At 47.5% G+C, this 18,772-nt stretch overlaps 2 protein-coding genes across 2 annotated transcripts; one reads left to right on the top strand and one right to left on the bottom strand.

Annotated features, from left to right (window-relative positions):
• Positions 1 to 1,077: 1,077 nt before the first annotated feature.
• Positions 1,078 to 11,568, bottom strand: LOC116958497 (zona pellucida sperm-binding protein 4-like). Its single transcript, XM_032981119.2, has 13 exons — positions 11,468 to 11,568; positions 10,901 to 10,974; positions 9,962 to 10,051; positions 9,013 to 9,134; positions 7,512 to 7,617; positions 6,788 to 6,922; positions 6,417 to 6,595; positions 4,262 to 4,359; positions 3,748 to 3,875; positions 2,549 to 2,738; positions 1,931 to 2,066; positions 1,698 to 1,791; positions 1,078 to 1,409 (listed from the first exon to the last, which is right to left on the bottom strand). Exons 1-13 carry the CDS (start codon positions 11,503 to 11,505, stop codon positions 1,150 to 1,152), a joined length of 1,650 nt encoding a protein of 549 aa, XP_032837010.2. The 5' UTR covers positions 11,506 to 11,568; the 3' UTR covers positions 1,078 to 1,149.
• A 280-nt stretch (positions 11,569 to 11,848) lies between these two features.
• Positions 11,849 to 18,407, top strand: LOC116958508 (zona pellucida sperm-binding protein 3-like). The gene is made up of 10 exons (XM_076063604.1): positions 11,849 to 11,962; positions 12,448 to 12,659; positions 13,092 to 13,208; positions 13,798 to 13,897; positions 14,408 to 14,585; positions 14,980 to 15,115; positions 15,213 to 15,307; positions 15,950 to 16,044; positions 17,160 to 17,288; positions 18,234 to 18,407. The coding sequence occupies exons 1-10, from the start codon at positions 11,908 to 11,910 to the stop codon at positions 18,362 to 18,364; spliced, it is 1,248 nt and encodes a 415-aa protein (XP_075919719.1). The 5' UTR covers positions 11,849 to 11,907; the 3' UTR covers positions 18,365 to 18,407.
• Positions 18,408 to 18,772: the final 365 nt, after the last annotated feature.

Raw genomic sequence — 18,772 nt, forward strand, 5'->3', positions numbered from 1 at the left:
CACGACGTTTCGACTATAGCAAACTGTGTGTTAGTCGAAACGTCGTGAGAATTTTATATATACATTTTATTAGTTCCCTTCAACGTGACTTTACCGAAAGAACCAAGAATAGGTGAAGTAGTTACTGCATTTTTTATAGTAACAGGTATGACCGAGAAGGAACATTCAAATCTTCCCGACAAAATAGAGTACTGGTTCATGCGTCATCATACGTCTGTTATTATGCAGGATTGAGTCCATGAGAAATGGTCTTCACAGGTTGTCCGTTCTTCATACAGTGCGAAGGAGTTTTGGAGAAACGCTATTCAGGTTTACTTTTCAGGAAGGGAGACCATGTTCTGTGAGGGGGTCCGATTTCCAGGCTGTTTGGATGCAAACGGTCTTCCTAACAGCCGAGTTTTCCAGGCAGATGGTTTAACACAGGTCCCAGAGTTCAAGCAGGTGTAGACGGGAGACTCCTGGCTATTAGCATTTGTGGTGGCCATGCCCAAGGAATTAACCATGAGGAACCGCGTTGAGGCAGAGTTTCTCCAGCAATTACCCTAATGCTGCTAGAGATGGACGTGTCGCCACTGCATCAGCACCCAGGGGTCTGAAGCACCAAGCCACGCGTGCACAAGGCCACAAAGAATATCTAGTCAAGCCTCCATAGCGTGGTGGGGTGGTCGTCTTTTCCAGGAGGCGAGCACTTGTGACAATGTGGACATGCTTTGTAATGTCACAACCTAACCTTATCTTGATGCTAGTTAAAGTTAAGATTTCGTTTCCCCCCCCTTGCCCCACATTGATTGACCTTTGATATAGTTTGTTAATGTGATGGGAAAGGTCCCTGGAACATAATGTTCACATTTGTATGTTAAGGGAATTTTTTTTATTACATATTAAATAAAATAAATCTACATTCAGATTATTTATGCATCGCAAGGTGCTCTTGTTTAAAGAAGCCAATGGCCGAAACGTTAGTACAAGTTGCTGCCATTGAGGGACTTTCCTTTGGGAAGAAATGTGGTCAAATGCAGCACTAATACTTCCTACATATTGCATGCATTCAATCCTAGTAAATGGTCAGAACAGCAGTAGCGTATGTCAGAATTTTATTTTTGACAATGGTCAGCAAGCTATGCAAGTTCCAGCAATCACAAGCCGTCATCAATAGCCACTCCCGTCGAGCACCACAGCCCGGCTCCTGCGCCTCCTGACGGCAATGGCAGCAGACAGGAGCGCAACGACTGCCGTGCCAATGACGAGGAGAACGGACAGAGTCCCAGCGTTGGCCCACGATGAGGAGGGAGTCTCCAGCAAAAGCAGAGCAGCGTCGTTAACAGGAGCTTCTTCAAAGAGCACGGGGCCCTGCAGCGACACCACGTGCTTTCCTACCACGCTGGAAGCGTCAGAGACAGCGTTGCGCTCTGGAGAAACAAGAACAATCGGTTGATGACCACTGGCCCATACAAAAGGACACCATTTGCTTCAGATCAAGTTCCTCAGAAAATCAAACGAGTAGGTTATTATTGGCATGCCACAGCTTGTCAAAAACCAGTCTTCAAAGTCAGTGAACGTGATCTAAATAAGGAAAACATAGCAACATTACGACCAACAATGAAAACCCCTTTGTCATCTTGGCAAAGGGTTACTCTGCGAGTCTTTTCTAGGAAAACAAGCGCAAGATATTAAATAGAGGTTGTGGTGGTGCTCACTGTAGCGCCTGGTCTGTCCACACTGCCGATTGCACTCGGTGACGAAGTTGGGGCTGGAGCTGTCGCACACCAGGATAGAGCAGTGTAGGTACACCTGTGGCAGACAGAATGCATCGCGCCAGTAAGTAAAGTTTCACATGTATTAGGTAGTCCTTCTGCCCTCTTCAGTTGTACAAAGCACGTCATCCCTCCATGAGAACCTGGTTTTAAAGTGGAAATAATCAGGCACTCACGAGGTCACGGGTGGTGCTGCGGTCAGAGTTCATGAAGGCGAAGGCCTGGAGTGCCAGACGCTTGTAGTGAGAAGGCAGTGGCAGGTCAGCGACACCAGGGAAGAACACACTGCAACAAGGAGACTGCACGGGGCAGCTGCACATGCAAAAAAGTGCCGTTTACCCTTAAGCCAACGCAAGTGTCATGCATTGGATTGAATGCACACATCTTCATTTAAATCTGCACGCGAGGATTAAGGTCAGCTTTACAGTCAAGACATGTTCACGATGAGCCAGGCAGCCCAAATGCCAATTTTCTGTGCATCTGTGCGATGCAACCATCACTGCATGTAGTCGGCCTTGTACAAACCACCAGCTCTGAGGAGGCAGAGGGTGGCTGTGTTAACATCCAGAACATCAACCCAAGGAGCATTGTGGCTATCGACATTTGGGGATGGCACTGCAATCTTGTTTAAACGACGCCAGTCCACAAACCTGTCATTTAAAAAAGGACGTAATTAGCACAACTGTGCTTACGTGGGGGAATAAAAAAGACAACCAATGCCTCGAACCAGGTTACCTCTGCAGGCCCTGCTGTGGCAGTGAGGGTTTAGCGCGAACTACCCCGCCCAGCCTCACCCATTCGTCACAAGCTTCCACTGCGTGGGGTCGGTGTCAACTGCCGTGGGCGTGGCCCAGCAGTCCTTCAGGAAGAGCACCAGTGTGGGGTCAGAGCGGTGCAGCAGTGATGCCTGCACGTAGAGCGGCGTTCCCAGAAGCGTTACCAGCGGGTACTGCCAGGGCTGGTACGGCGTGGTGTAGGAGTTGTCTGGCAGAGTGCGGACATGGTTCACAAGGAATTTGGATTAGAGGCGTAAAAGTCCTGTTTAGAAAGCACATTGGACAAGGCAAAGTACAAATCCTCCAAAACGTGTGTATTACTTTTGAATTGAACCAGGGCACAAGGTCAACATTTTCCTGGCATAGAAACCGTGGTTGATATGTCATTTGTATTTTCAGAATACATCGTCACCCTCACCTCCGTTTAGCATGGTTGGCAAAATAGGGTTTATACAACAGCATCTCTAAATGTCTGTAGATGTTGTAAGGGGCACGGTTTCACACGGAGGGGTGGGAATCAGGTGCTAAAAGTTGGCCAAGCTCTAGTCCCATTTAGCCAATTAGTAACCAATGAAGCTATTGACACCCATTCGTTTAAGCAAAGGTGACCTAGACAAATGAGGCCAAGAAAGCAGTCCCATTTTCCTTTAAATAATGCCGTCAAGGAGACCGTTTTGGTTGATAGGGTGTGCAAAGACCCATTTGGTAGAGCCATGGGAATTCGGGGTATTGTCATCCCGATCAATGATTGCCCCACACTAACAATATGGTTTCAGCTGGTAGCTGATAGATTCAAGATCTCAGCAGAAATTAGCATTTGAAGTTAAACGTCGTACAATGGAGAATGTGCAAGTCGGTCTAGTTAACTTATGGCTAACTAAGAACTATGTTTGCAGGTTCACAATACTCTGGCAGCACAGCCTAGCACGTTGTCCGTTTGTTGCAGTGGTTTGCAGTTCAAGTCCAGCAGCCATGCCGATTAATGCTGCAGATGCATCAAAATCTCATGCAGCCCGAATAAGTGGAAATTAAAGCAGGGTTGAGCTCTATCTCAGTGCTGGATAAAATAAGCACGACTTACAGCTGGCATCCAGCCAGAGGTAATACGGAGAATACAGACCCAAGTCTTCCCTGGGTAGAGCGACACCACAACCTGTGTTCCCCTAAGGTGGCATTTGGCCACTCAGATGTGCACGTTGTAGGAGGGCAGTACTCACCAGTGAAGACCTGGAGCAGCAGGGAGAGGGGTCCAGTGGCCGTGGCTGGAGGTGGCGGTGGGAGAGTGCTCACCTGCACTCCAAGCTGCAGGTCGCCACTTCCAAGGAAGCGGCATTGAAGAACCATCCTGGTAAACAGACACCACCCGCCATAAAGGTATGCACCACGCCCTCACGGCAGAAAGAGCTTGCAGGGTGTTTTGCAGACGTACCAGTCAAGGGACCACCTTGATTAACACCGTGTTTACATTAGCTATAAATCATATTTATACTACTTCAGGAGATGTTAAAATCACGTGAGACGAAGATAAGTCTCCCTTGTGCGTTGAATGTCCCAATTTGAAAATTAAATCGTAGATTATGGAAGCAGATTGGCCATGGTTCTGCAGGCGAATGCTGCAAATATTTAATGTCGCAGGGACAGTGGCCATTGATTGGGGTGGGTCTCCTCTGCAAGACTCGTGCTTGACCCTCATGAGCAGAGCACTTGCTGAGGGGTGGTGGCAGTGCTTACTTGTATGTGGACGACTTGGTGATTGCGACGTTTCCATCGACGCAGAGCTCCCGCTCAGAGGCCAACAGTAACTCGTACACGAGCTCTTGCCCACTCCACTGGACACACCAAGTAGGTCACACACGATAATGCCATCGAGTGATCAAGCAGAAGAATGATACCTGGTACTAGCCAAGATGGCTCAAAATTTGATATTATGATCCCCTTAAATTCTGCTTTGGCGCTCGATTCATTTGACACTCAATAATAAAAGGGACCCTGCTGTTCTTTATAAACTCGTGCATGATTGTGCCAAGCACATCAAGGAGTTGATCATCGCGAAGGGGCTGATGCTGCACTTCACCAAGACCTATGCAAAGTACTTGCGAGAGTTTAACAATAAAATAGCTATGATTGATGGCTGCATTTAACTTGAACGGACCACATTTTCCTGGTCCGACATCCGAGTTTGAGGAACCTGGACAACGCAAAACCAGACCAACGTTATGGTGGTAGAGGTTTCGATATTTTTTGTAAATTTGCCAAAAACCATCTCGACATGTCCATTCCCAAATCGAAAGTGGACGCACTAGTGCAACGGATTGTCCACCTGGAAAATATTGCGTTCGGCGAGGGCCGTTTCCCAGACCAGTTTAAAATGATGAAGGCAACACCCCTTAAATGTTGGCTTGAGCCATAGTGATCCCACTAACTATTGCCACATCCCACAGGTTAATAGCGTAGAGGGTCAGAGTGCCTGTGAAGCGGTTACTTGGCAATGTTGCTGCAACAGGCAGTCAACCCATTGCAGTTTTGATCTGCCCGAAGTTCTATAGAACAGAGGGAGCTTAAATAAAGAACCCCAGTTAGCGCTCCAAGAGCTTGTATGACTGGATCACACACGATATTTTGACACCATTGAACGAGGACTACCAAAATCGGGCAGCCAAGGTTCGGTTTATCCAGTACGGCACTGGGGTGGATCGTCTCATACCTCTATGGTCGATCAATTCATCAAGCTGGATGACGGCCATCACCTAGTTGGCGTACTACAAAAATCCATCCTCAGGCCCCTCCCATTTTAAAGCATAGGTTTTTGTGTTCCAATATCATATTATCGCATGACAAAGTGCCATCAATATGCCGACGATATACTGCAGTGAAGTCAATATTTGATGACGGAGCCTCAGGAACATCGTAGATACACTTGCCGTGCACGAAACAGATGAATCTAGAAAACTATCGGAGGTTCTGCTGGTTGGCATAGGAAAACCATTTGTGGTATGATCAGGCGTGGCACTCGCAAACTCCAAGATTGTTTGCTACTCTTTTAGAGGCTCGGGCACCACACAACCCGAATAGTTCAATCGACCACCTTATGCAAAACATAGTTAGTGCCTGACATTTGCATATCAGGGCTCTACAAGATAGTAGACCATCATTGAGTCGTCACAGCCAAGTGGCATATAGCATCGTATCGACAAGGCATGACTATTGCAATTATCCATCTTACAGGTCATCTGGTAGAAACAGTAACACGCTGCAAAATGTACAAAACGCTTTGGTACGTGTCGTTATGGTACTGCAAAATCCAACCAAATCCGTCCAGTGCTTGTCGTGGTGTAGTGCCTATCGGTTAATAGGTGAAGTTATATTCGATTAATTTATGGTCTTTTGCGATGTTCTCCCGTGGCTACCATAAGCACGACCATCAACCAGAACAAATTATGTCTGTGCAAGAATTGATTGTTACCTCATTTACGCAAGTCAAATCCTATGCAATTAGCAAAATGTGCAAGCCACGACGAAGGAAATATGGCAGCGAGTACACTACTGCACCAGGCCCAAGTCCACTCGACTACGAGTGAAGGCGTTGGGATTGTCAACCGCAAGTGTCCGAATCGATTTCCGGATCCCATAGTCATGAAATAAATTGCGTTAAAGAGCAACCTTAATGACTGCACAAAATTGGCACACGCCAGTGATACTGTACACGTTCCCCTGTGGTGCATTTAATCCCATTTTCCAATTGGCATGAAGGTACGTCAATTGCTTTCACGATTTAGGAGTATACTGAACCAGTCGCTGGGTTTCATCATGGTCACTGCACCACAAGTTACCCATTTAACTACATCAGGATGGGGGCAGGGCAAAGCAGAGTACAGGAGCGCAGTACCTGCACAGTGGCACCACACGCTGCCATGGGTACGTCAAAGACTGCAAGGTCTGCAGACACCAGCACAGGGCTGCACTGCGCACCGCTCCCGCCAGTCAGGTGCACGGTGCTCAAGTCCAGCGGTGGAGACGTTAGGTTCCGAGACACAGGCACCACAAAGCGCCCATCTGTGGTGCACACTGGGTGGTGCATAGTGGGAGGGTATGTGAGAGTTCGGTGAATCACGAAAGATGCCCCATGTAGCCCGTGGTGATGCAACAAGTTCAGGGAACCAGCACAGCAGGATGCTACTGTGCACCAACATAGAACCTCACAGCAAGAGCCTAATTCATGTAGTGAATTCTGGAACCTCCGTCGAGTCGGCTACGTACCAGCTTCACTGTAGAAGCAGCGGCGTAGAGTGGTGTCGTAGCAGCAGCCACTCTGTGCACAGACGTCCGCGCTCGGGACACTCTGCACAGCGTTGCATGGGAAGTTCCTGCTCTGACCAGAGCACGTGGCGATCTCTAACAGCAGGAGCACAACAGGTGATCGTACAAAAACCCACGTACTTAAATAAGTCATCGTTTGAGCCACGTGTCAAGTATGTGAATGAGGGTTACTTGGTACATGACCAAATCACTCGGGCAATGCACCCAATCTCGGAAGCAGAGCAGGGTTGAGTGTACAGCAAAGATAGGCAAAGACCGTGCTCACTGGCTGTAAAGGTTATAGCAGTGCAGCACAGTTTGTTGCATTGCAGGTCAGTGCCACTCAACTTTTGCCAACGAGGAGCAGCGTCGTGAAGCATGGCCAAATTAACCCTCAAGACCCAGGGGCAGTACCAACCAGCAGTGCATTAGGCAAACGCGTTCCTATGGTGTAACCATTGCAATTACCCATTTGGAGGAAATTGCATCGAAAAGGATTCAAACAGCAATTTGTCCAGTAAAAGCCAAGGGCATGAAACGCACTTGCAGGAAATGCAAAAGCACCAGGAGAGATGATCTAGGTCGATACAAAAAGGCAGCCGTTGACCCAGCAGACCCATTCTATAGCACCAAGTCATAGGTAGTGAAGTCTGTACGTCCGATTAGCAGAGTCAATGATACTCGCCTCCAGCCCTCGCCGATCTTAGGTTCTCAGGGCAGTCAATGGCGAAAGCCCAGACGCGTCCATTTAGTCCCTGGCGCAACTCCACCTGGACCTTCCTCCTGCCGTCCTGGTGAAATCAGCAGCCCTCAAATCGGACTCGGGGCCAGCGCTCCACGAAGGCTCAAACAAATCAGTGGATTTAGTGCATTCTAAATGTTTGGGTGAGGCCAGGTTAACGACAAGCAAGCCTGTAAATAGGAAACCCGTCACCACCTGCCAGCCAAGCTAAGATAGGCAGACCACACGGGGGTTGCATTCCTGGGTCCGAAATCACTTTCCCAGGTTAACCGTTGTTATTGTATAAACGGACGCTGTCCTGCTCTACGCGTGCAATACATTTTCCATATTCACCTTGCCACAAGCCCTCAATTGCTCTTGCCACAAACCACAGCACTTACAAATTAGCACCGTTCACACAGGCATCACGATATCCTGGGCAGATCTCATTAGGCATCAACTACACATTTATTATTTCTTTTAACTTTCATGTCTTGTGCAAGTAACTTCAATTAGTGCACATCTTCCACATACATTTTGCTGTTATACACCATACATGTCCAAGTTCCCCCTGTGTGCAATATTTTTCTTACATGAACGTTGGTCTCTTAGAGGCCAGCTTGGATAGCGATCTTCTGTAGTAATACATAGTGCAGTTTATACTATACGTAGCATCAAACTGCTCCGAATCCCATTTTTGAATTGATCAGTACTGAAAGCTGCATCCATTAGCAGGCGTGAAACAAACTGAAAGCTCGCTTTGCCGTGTCTTGTGATGTAAACAGTTAACCGTTCACACATTGCCTCTATTAAAAGGTGGCCACTTGGTGACATGGACGTTTAGATGGCAAATCCTTTACCGTTATGCACAGGAGGAGAACAATTATGCTAGAGATAAGACTGATGAGACGGAGACTAAAGACAAGAGAAATGCAATGAGGCAAGGACATGAGCAAGAAAATATACTTAGGAATGGTTGGAGAAATGTAACGACATGGCATAATAGCAAAAAGACAAACCAAGGTAAACTGGTATAAAGACAAGGATGGCAAGATCTTGATAGCAAGACAGATGGAATGAGCAATGCACCGATTTTACAGGGATACCGGTCAAAAGAGAGCTGCTGTATAAACTAGAAACAAACGAGCAACCACCGAGGAATGATCGAAATCATAACATCTTTTAGGAAAATAGAAAAGGCAATAAAACACATCTGAAAACAAATTCCAGAGTGGACCGTACGAGCTAAAAGATTAATCTTGGAAACAACTTTAAAAATGCACGAGCCAAACAAGAGGGGAAAATAACACAGTAGACAAAATCCAATTTGATTAAGGCCAGACAACATCGCTGGCGCGTGATAGCTGAACGGTTATGGATTGCAAAAAATCAAATTCGCTACTATTACACCAGCCCCAGCGGGTACTAGTATCGACGCAAGTCACAATGGTCTCCTCGTGTTCACCTCCACGCGCACGTGGCAGGCATCACCAGCAGCGGTGAAGTGGAGCCCAGCACCGTCCCTCACGATGGAGAAGCCGCACGCCCCCTGCAAAGACTCCACATCCACGGCCTCATTCCGCACCGCTGGACACACCAAGAACAAAGTTAGAAAAACCTGCGTTTGGATGGCGTGTACACCACAAGTTAATGTAGGCAGTGTGACTGCAAGGAGAACAAAGCATTGTCAGTGTCAGCTCGAATAGGAAGTCTCCACAGTACCAGGAACGTCTTTAGGACACAGGATCCTCAAGACGCTGCTGGAATCACGGTACTCCCAAAACCTGCACAACGACCTCGTCTAATAGTTGCTAGCAAATAAGGCTGCGTGTCAGATTTCGCGACAAGATCTCCCAAGTCGTCCACGGAGGGAAATGCAGACGATGCGAGTAGAGAACCAGAATCTGACAGGAGTCACCAGGTTCAGTTTACAACGAAAGTCGTCACCTTGCATGAAATGTTCCAATTAAAGGGAGAGCCCATTGCACAGACACGCACAATGTGGCATTGATGAATAAGGGAATCACCCATCTAGTAAAAACACGCAATTATCCTATGGAAGAATAAGATTTGATTCCAATCATCTGCTGCATTAGACGAGTTGAAAAGAACCTTGAAGCCAATACATTACCATGCTTCGAATCCCAGATTCTTAAATGTTCCATTGTTCATGTCAATTACATTTCACAACGCAGAGTGAACCAAAAAACCTAAACAGCGACACTATAGAAGAGAAACTGCAGAGGTAAGAGCACATCGAAAACAAATCAGTTGGGACCAAACAAGTGGCCAGAGAATCTCAGCCCCGAATCAATTTGATAGTATCCTTGAGAAGCTCCATGTAAAGTCATCATACAATGGATCAAGATGGTTAATTATTTCATCACGATTGAAGTGAACGCTCGTGGACTCACTCCGTACAAAGACACGGTAATCGTTGTCAGAGGAGCTGCTCCATCCCACAGAGAAACCCAGAGTGGAGGAGAGGCATTGCTTCAGCAGACCTGGGGGAGGCAGTTCAGAAGTTGGACAGGTCAACGACACCTTATGAAAAAATAAAACAGCCCGTGCCGGTTGCTGGGTGGGCGCACATCAGTCCCTTCACTTGTCCGTGCACACAAGTCTGTAAGGTGCTGCGTTGTTCTAATTTGGCGCAAATTCCAAAAGGTCACGTGCACGACTCGACAGTATGAATCTCAAACCAGAGATAGTCAACCTGCAGCTTCGAAGCCGCAGAAGGAAACATGGCTCTTGATGTTTTGTTCATAGACCCCCCCCCCCCGGATTAGACTCTTGAAAGAGTGGAAAGTTGCCACGGTAGATCCTGATATATGCAAATTATCAACGCGAGTGCACAGTTCACCGTTACTACAATAGAAAGGAACTAGGCCATGACGATTTTGCCACGCGAGTATTACGTATAGGTCGTGTGCGGTCAAATAGCGTACAATTGACTATTTTAAGTAAAGTTGCAAGAGCGGTGCCAATCAGTCACAAGCCACATTTTTCGAAAGCGTTATTATCGTTAAAAGGAACGTGCATGGGAGCGTTAATGTCCCCGAACAACGCCTTTCCAATGCACTGGGGGACTATTAATCATCCCCATGGCGGCCTCGTGCCCAGCAGCAGTGACGTCGCGTCACGTGACTGCTGCAGCGCACAAAGTCACCCCCCCCCCCACCTCGTCCAGGCAGCGCTCTCGTGGGCAACTCATGTCGCCGGTAGCACCTTCCAGTTCACCGAGAGACGCCGCCATTCTAGTTTTGCACACGGCGGAGTCTGTATACACGAGGTGGTATTGAGAGAATGGGCGATGTGGTTGTCACGTGGCTACGGCAGCAGCGCCCCCTTACCACTCGGCTCCCCCAGCGTCCGCGGTCCCAGCGACTGGCGCAGCCTCGCGAGGACGGAGCCCGGGCAGAGGAAGCTGCGGTGGGGGGGGGGGGCACGAGAAACGTGACCGCCAAGACGAGAGAACGCAGGGAAAGCAGAGAGGCAAACACCACCCCCCCCCCCCCAAAATGAAGTGGCCAGTGGCGATTTTAGGGAGCACCTATTCAAGGCCAGCACGGTGCACGATGGAGTTGGCGTGAACAGCGCCACGCAAAGCCACCTTTGGAACCCCTGCCCCCCACAAATGGTGCACGCGAGACATTTCAAAACCACATTTTTATCTCAATGCATTGGATGGACTTTGTATTTATTTACAATAATGTATAATAGTGTATTTATCTTTGCTTTGTTTTACCATTTGTTGTTTCAGTGTATGTAATAGCAGAGATTAGGGATTAATAAAGTACAACCATAACCACAATCATATAAACAGAAATATATCCACCACCACCACTAAAACCCACCACCACCACTAAAACCCACCACCACCACTAAAACCCACCACCACGCTCCTCCGGCCTCCTCACCTGGTCAGGAGCAGTAGAAGAACTCGCAGGTTCGCCATCGTTAAACAAATCGGCTGCGTCGCCTCCCTTCGCCCACGGCACCCCCTTTTATATGGAGAGCTCTCAGCGATCCCGATCCAGATTAGATCAGATCCACCCACGCATTGTCTCATCAGCGAGATTTTAACAGAACATACCCACCCACGCATTGTTTCATCAGCGAGATTTTATCAGAGCGGATCCACTCACTCATTGTCTCATCGGTAGAGGTTTGCTCGATGTCGGCACAAGTGCATGGGTGGGAGCTGCACCGCAATCACGCAGCACGTACGCAGGAGGAGTTAATTGGCTCATTACTGAAACCGAATGAGCCCGCGCGCAGATAAAAGCCACGAGTCGGGACAGTGGCTGCGTTGGCTCTGCTAGCGCCGTGCTAAGTCTCGGTTTTTGTTGTCCTTGCGATGGAGACCACGAGGGCTTTGTTCGCGGTCTTGGGGTTGTTATGTCTTGCCTCTGGTAAGTGGAGTTTGGTTGAAAGATGCATTTTCAATCTTTTTTTGTCGTTCTATGCAACTACCGTGTTGCCTGATAAGAACACCATAACATACCCGTACTAACGATGGGTTTGCTAGTGTGGCGTGGTGGTTGATTCCCTGTTCTATATACCTGAACATCAATTTGCGTCCCGGTAATGTTAGCATCGGCGACAAGTGTCTAGACCTGGGCTTTGCCCTAATTCAGCCCGTACTGATCTGTATGGTCAAACTGACGATAGCAGTGTGTAAGACTTGATCCAATAGTGGATTGCCAAAACGTATTCTTAACCTGTCTTAACGCGTGTATTAAGTTACTGAGGTGCTACTGGGGAATTCGAACCCAAGTATTCGCAGCTCTGTGTGGATGATTGTGACTGCGAGTTTCTGAGACTTTCTACGGCTTCACCGACCACCTGTGTCACTGTTTGGGTAACTCTCGCGTCTCGTCCCGTGCGGCACCGCCAGCTACAGTGGCCACCTCCACCACGGTGAGTGTGGTGTGTGACGAGGCGACGCTCACGCTGACCGTGAGCAGGGACCTGTTCGGCACGGGTCACCTGGCCCAGGCGAGTGACCTGTCCCTGGGAGTGCCAGCCTGCCCCGTCACTGGGAGCGACGCCATTGCTGGGACGGTGACGTTCCTCTACGCACTGGAAAGCTGTGGCAGCAGCCTCCAGGTAACTGGCTGCTAATGCTGCTGTAACATAATCTTCGCAATCCAACTGCTTTTTTTTTTTTTGGTCGCGTGTAGATGCATAAGAACTATAATTCCGCATTCGAGTCGAGCCAGACTTCTTCAATATCAGCGGGGTGTATTGCTTTGAAGTCCCTTTGGTATTTGTAGATCGGTCATTGCATTATTATGTTAAGGTCTGTTCTGGATGACCAGTCGTACATCAGAGCGTTTTTATTCTCCCATATTCCATCAGGACTCTGCATCTGCCATGGTTTGTGTGGATGTGGTTTTTATGGTGGACATGAGCCAGGTAAATTAGTTAAACCAAGGAACTGCTGCATTGGGACTTTCACCAAGGTGTTTGAGCTTTTTTTTTTTCAATGCCACTCGTATCGCACTGGGTAATAAACCCCACGTCTTCCTCCCGTCTTAGATGAGTGCAGAGCTGCTGTCTTACGAGAACTACCTCTACTACCGCCCCACGTCCAACACGGGCATTATCCGCACAAACTACGTCGCCGTGCCGGTCGTTTGCCGCTATCCCAGGCGAGTTCACCAGCAGTCTCTTGTTGATATTTGCTTCAATTTTGAAGTCCAGCTAAACTGCTTGCAATTCTAACACTGGCTTTAAAAATTTCGTGCCTTTTCTTATTGTTTAGCTTTGCAAGGCCTGAATTGCAATAAAGCCAAAATGACAGCGAGTTAATCCACGCATGGAAAGTTTTCCTGTACTGTCTGTCGTGGAGGTTTTTGGTGCCAACTTTACTGATGGGTTCACATCAAGCGCCTGTGTTATGGCCTGCCTCAAACATCCTGCCTTACAAGTGTCCACGTCTGAAGTGGTGCATGCATTGCATACTGTGTGAACCACGGTCCTCTGAATTGTACTCCATTGGATAGCATTCATTGCACCAAGTCTCTTACTTACTCTTATTTGGTCCTCGTCGGTTGTAAGTCTTGCACTTTGCGATGTTAAATATACTCTGAAAATATGGTTCTGTATATATTTGCTTGTCTATTATTTGCAAGATGTTAACGGCATTGCAATAATAATCTGGTCACAATTTGTGCTGTTGAGAATCGCCCGCCTCTGCTCGTTGTAGAGAATGTGTGCCTGATCTCCGCCTCGCTGCAGGAAGGGGAACGTGTCCAGCAATGCTATCAAACCCACATGGATCCCCTTCAGCAGCGCCAAGGTTATGCAGCAGCAGCTGAGCTTCACGCTGAGGCTCATGACTGGTCAGTGGTGTGAGGACATTGATTGCCTATTATGCACATGGCTGCTACCAGGATGGCAGTTTAGACTAAACCATTCAAGATGTTTGCTTGGTATTTAAGAATAGGCCAGATGTATAACCGAGGTCCTTAAACTTTATCTCATGTTTAAGAATAGGTTTTCCCCATGTTTCTGACAACAAAACAGGTGTAAAGATGTTAAAACGCCAAATTGAAGCCTTTTACAAGCAATCATGTCTGCATGATTCCTTCTGACCACAAATTTTGTGGTTAATGCAGACACATCATTCCTTGCAAAAGGTTTCAGTTTGGTGTTTCAACATCTTAACACCTGTTGCCAAAAAAAGGAAACCTATTCTCATATTTTGGTACTGGCAAAAAGGTCCCATGATTTTTCTGGGATTCTTCCACAAGCAATGGCGTGAGCAAGCACTTTCCGAGCTGCGCTTTGAGTCTGCACTCGGCCTTGGTAATTGTGTTTTTGATGTTGTCTAATTGTTTGTTTTTATGAAGACGACTGGAGTGTGGCGCGACCTTCCACCGTATACCAGCTGGGCCAGACTCTGAATGTCGAGGCGAGCGTGCAGACGGTGAACCACGTTCCACTCAGGATCTTCGTGGTCAGCTGCTTTGCAACCCCGGTTCCAGACAGGAACTCTCCCCTCAGCTACCAAATAATTTCTAACTCTGGGTGAGATTTCTATCTCTCCTAATCCTGTCTGAATGTTTATGCTCCTTGTCGTAAAGGTGGCATTCCACTGCTTGAGTATATAACAGAGCCTGACCTTGGAATGCCGCTAAATCTTGCTCTGATGGTTAAACCTGCCCAGGTGCATGGTGAATGCTTTTTGTCATGAGGTGTCGGTCAACACACTACTGATGAGAGATGTGGTCAATGTATGCCATTGGTGACTGCTTTGGTTTGTTTGGGTGGGAGGAGCCCCTTGCCCCTTAAGAAGTGGGCTTGGCGCACCCTCAGTGCATCATTATACAGTAGAAGAGGCGTACGACATCTCCGAGCGCTGGCTTTCTGCTAGCCTGCCCTATGTAAAGCCACATGTCGTACGTCTACGGTGTCTGTGCAGGTGTCTGGTGGATGGCAAAGTCTCGTATGATGCTCACCTTACTTCTGGCTTCCTGCTCCGGCAAAGTGACAACGTCCTTCGCTTCTTCATAGATTCCTTCCGCTTCCTTGCGACGTTGACCAACAATGGCGATCAGGTGATCTACTGTCATGCATGCTTCTACAGACACCACCTTTAGCCACGTAGTAGGCAGTGTGGTTGAGTGAGAACCCATCTTCCTCTTCTCTGTCCAGGTTTTTGTCTTCTGCCAGCTGAAGGTTGCAGATGTTGCAACATCTCCAACGACTGTCAATAAAGCTTGCACCTACAGCCCCTCGGCTGCATACAGGTTGGTCTTCTTCCTTGCATTGCCCAGAAATTTGTGTCTTCCATCCAATAGCTTAATCCATGCCTTGCATGTGTGCTTAACTAAAATCCCTGAGACCAAACTTCGGTTTTTACCTGCAATTGGTATTACAATTATTGTGCAGTCCCACGGGACTGATCTTAAGCTGTAGTCAGGTGGTTATTGGTCGAAGCCTGCATACGACGTCTGAAATTGCTTTGAGCTCCTTTTGAAAAATCTCTGCCTGTTAGCCACAGTTCAAATCTCACTCGTGGCTAATGTCAGGAGCATCAACTGAGCCTCGCCTTCGTAGATTTTTCTCAAGCTGATCACGAGGGCTGGCCACAGGCTACCCCTTGATGCTACAAATACTTGCAATACTTTTCTTTGAAGGCTCTGACTATACAGGTCGGGTGATGTCATACAGTTAAACAAAACTACGCCCAGAGTTGTATTCCAGGCCACTGCTCCCATCGAGTGCGGTTTTCTCGCCATCAGTCTGAGTCGAGTGGTGCTGGCCAAATGGTACACCACTGTACGTTGCTTGCCCTAAACGTTTGCTCAATCGGCACTTTCCTTAAATGTGAACGGATACGCGTGAGCATTGCCTGTGCAACTACAGACGACATTTGCGTGCAAATGCAGGTGGGTCTCTGCTGATGGCTCGGACTCGGTGTGCAGCTGCTGCGAATCCACGTGCCCCAGTGGAAGAAGGCGCAGGGATGTGGCAGCAGTGACTGGTGAGTACAGCCGTCGTAATCGGCCATTTAGTCATGTACAGAAGACCCTTGAATATCAAGGGTGTTACGTTCTAGGAAATTGTCAGAAAATCCAAACTGCGACATTCACCATGTAAGCCTTACCTAAATAATGGTGTTGGGTATGTGGCAATCAAAAATGGAGGCATCACCATTGAAATAAATACTGTCATATGGCAAGTAAACTAAATAGCCACTGTATCCTTGTAGACGCGATCTTTGCTGTAGTCTGCTCGGGTTTCCGAGTCCACACGCTCGTGGTGAATCATTACCTGCTGCGCTGCTGGTCCTCTGAGTAGCAGCTGGCATGCACAACTACCCTTGGTGGCCCCTGGGCTTCAGGAGGGTTCCTGCCGCGGTCAGCTGCTCGTCACAGCTCATCGCTCAATTCTCAAACTTCTAACATGTATTTGACCACCACCTTAGTTCCTCGCAACTCTAACTTGGTGCAATACAACTTATGGTAGTCTGCAACTCAAAACATCACGATGAATGTAAAATTAAACTTTCAGCGATACTGTCAAAGCCGAACTCGGCACTTGGCAACACATTCGCCCGTCTTCTGCAAGACTCTCAATCCTTGGTTGATTTTGCGGGCCATACACGGGATCTTGCCGTTGCCAGACTGATTTGCTAGTTTCGCTTTTGAATTGTATCCGAAATTCTCCCACCTCGGCTCGTCTTCTCACAGACTGGAATTCCTTAGATTTTCGGCCAGCCATTGTGACCGTTCGGTGTGTCTTCGATTTTTTTAAAATAATTTCCTAAATCACAAAGGCCTGGCATCCCCCCCCCCCCCCCCCCCCCATTCCTCCAGCTATCTGTGGAAACGTATGCTTTAAATTACCCCAAAGTAATTCTAGTTTCACAAATTTCAGCAGCAATTAGTCTGTGGGGGAGGCAGGGGGGGGGGGGTGACTTGCCATTTCTGTGCCACAGCGCTACATCCCCATTAAATCATGATGTAGGCAGACTCGCTTCTTTGGGACAATGTATATGCACTAATGCATTTAATGATACCTGGTAATATGGGCTACAAAAATCAAGCTCTTGAGCCTAGGCATTCGCCACATTCCAAATGTGGTCCTCTCACTCAGGACCGTCGTATGCGGTGGAAGATGTGATGCTGGGCCCCATCGTGATTGCCAAGCCCTTCTCAAATGGTGCTGAGCCAAGCAGCCCTGCAAAACGGCAGCAGCCACGGGTTTCTACATCTGCAACCGAAGGTAAAGCTGCCAGATTCTTTCTTGGCGCATTTTGTCCCGTCTCGGGGTAAAATCTATTATTTTTCGTACTTTGATACTGGCAAAACAGTCCCATGATGTATCCGCTCACCCAGGGATAAAAATGCTCCGATGCATGAATTATCTATGTACTGTTCACCGTTTGACGGTTTCTGGTTTTACTCGGACTAGGCCATAAAGAAGGTTGTCTCTGGTGCAGACCAATCCGTTTCATAAACGATATCTATATAAAAGGCGCATGTTCACTAAAAGTACGTGTGGTTAATACAGACTTGATTCCTTGTGAAAGGAATATATCAACACCTGTTTTATTGCCAGAAAGGAGAACCTCTTTTCGCCACAGCTGATTAAATTAAGGCTAAACCAGGACGTCCGCCACAGCTGATTAAATTAAGGCTAAACCAGGACGTCCATGAGTCAATGACTCTGGTTGACCTCTTAGATTAGTAGTCTGTTATAATTGATCTCTATACGGAACTTTATGGAATTTGGAAGGTCTGGTTTCTTCCTCCTTTTGAAAAGGCTATGACATCCAAATACCACCCCCTTCCCCAAAAACTAGTTGAAAAGGTACAAAACACGGATATTGTAGCAGTGCCCTAAAGCTATGCCCAACAGATATTGCCATGATCCTCCTTAAATGTACTTTGGTCGTCAGATGTAAATATGTTTTAAGATGGCAAGCTGTTTTAACAGACATAATAATATTTGATTGTTTAATAACATAAGATGTGTGACATGCTGATCTAAGCCCATCCACCAGTGTTAAATGGCAAACCTTGGTGAGTGACGTGACATTTTTTAACAGTACACCTTGACCAAATACTTGGATGGGTCAAATGCCCCACAACCTCTGGCATGTGGAAACCCTAGCTTAACAGCTCCGCAGTTGCCCACCAGCCCTTTCTCTCAATTGGTGTTTCACAGGTGCTGCCCCCGTCCTTGGTCTGGGAGTGGCTGCGCTGGTGATGGCTGTCGCGGCAAGCGCCACGGTGGCTTTGTTTGTTTCGAAGAGGCGTCGCGTGACTCCTTCAAAGGAATTGGAAACGAGCTTCTGATCTTCCTTTGCTTAACCTATGATAATAAAACTCTGGTGCATTATTTTTCTGGCCTTGTGGGGTCTTTGCTTGGTGTTGCGAGCAGTTCGTGTAACTACATCATACCCCAGTTCATGAGGGTGAGTATGGAAACGATTAGGTGGTCTCCAATTCATGCTTGCCAGGACTAGTGGAATGTACCTAATATAGGCAAATATTTTTGACCTACCCAATTGTCCTAACTGGCAGGAATTATTTGGCATGTACAATGGAGCAGTTAACAATGTCATGAAAAAAATGCATTCCTATGCCACTTTAATCTGCCATAATGGCCCCAGAAATTCACAACCGTGGCAGTAATTGAGGCATTGTTAGTTCATTACAAAGACGGGCAATGTGTAAGATGCAAAAATAGTAGTATTTAATTCT

This window comes from Petromyzon marinus, unplaced genomic scaffold, assembly GCF_048934315.1.
Source record: "Petromyzon marinus isolate PM22_M1 ecotype Great Lakes invasive population unplaced genomic scaffold, UKy_Petmar_22M1.pri1.0 PM_Scaffold_162, whole genome shotgun sequence".
Taxonomy (NCBI): domain Eukaryota; kingdom Metazoa; phylum Chordata; class Hyperoartia; order Petromyzontiformes; family Petromyzontidae; genus Petromyzon; species Petromyzon marinus.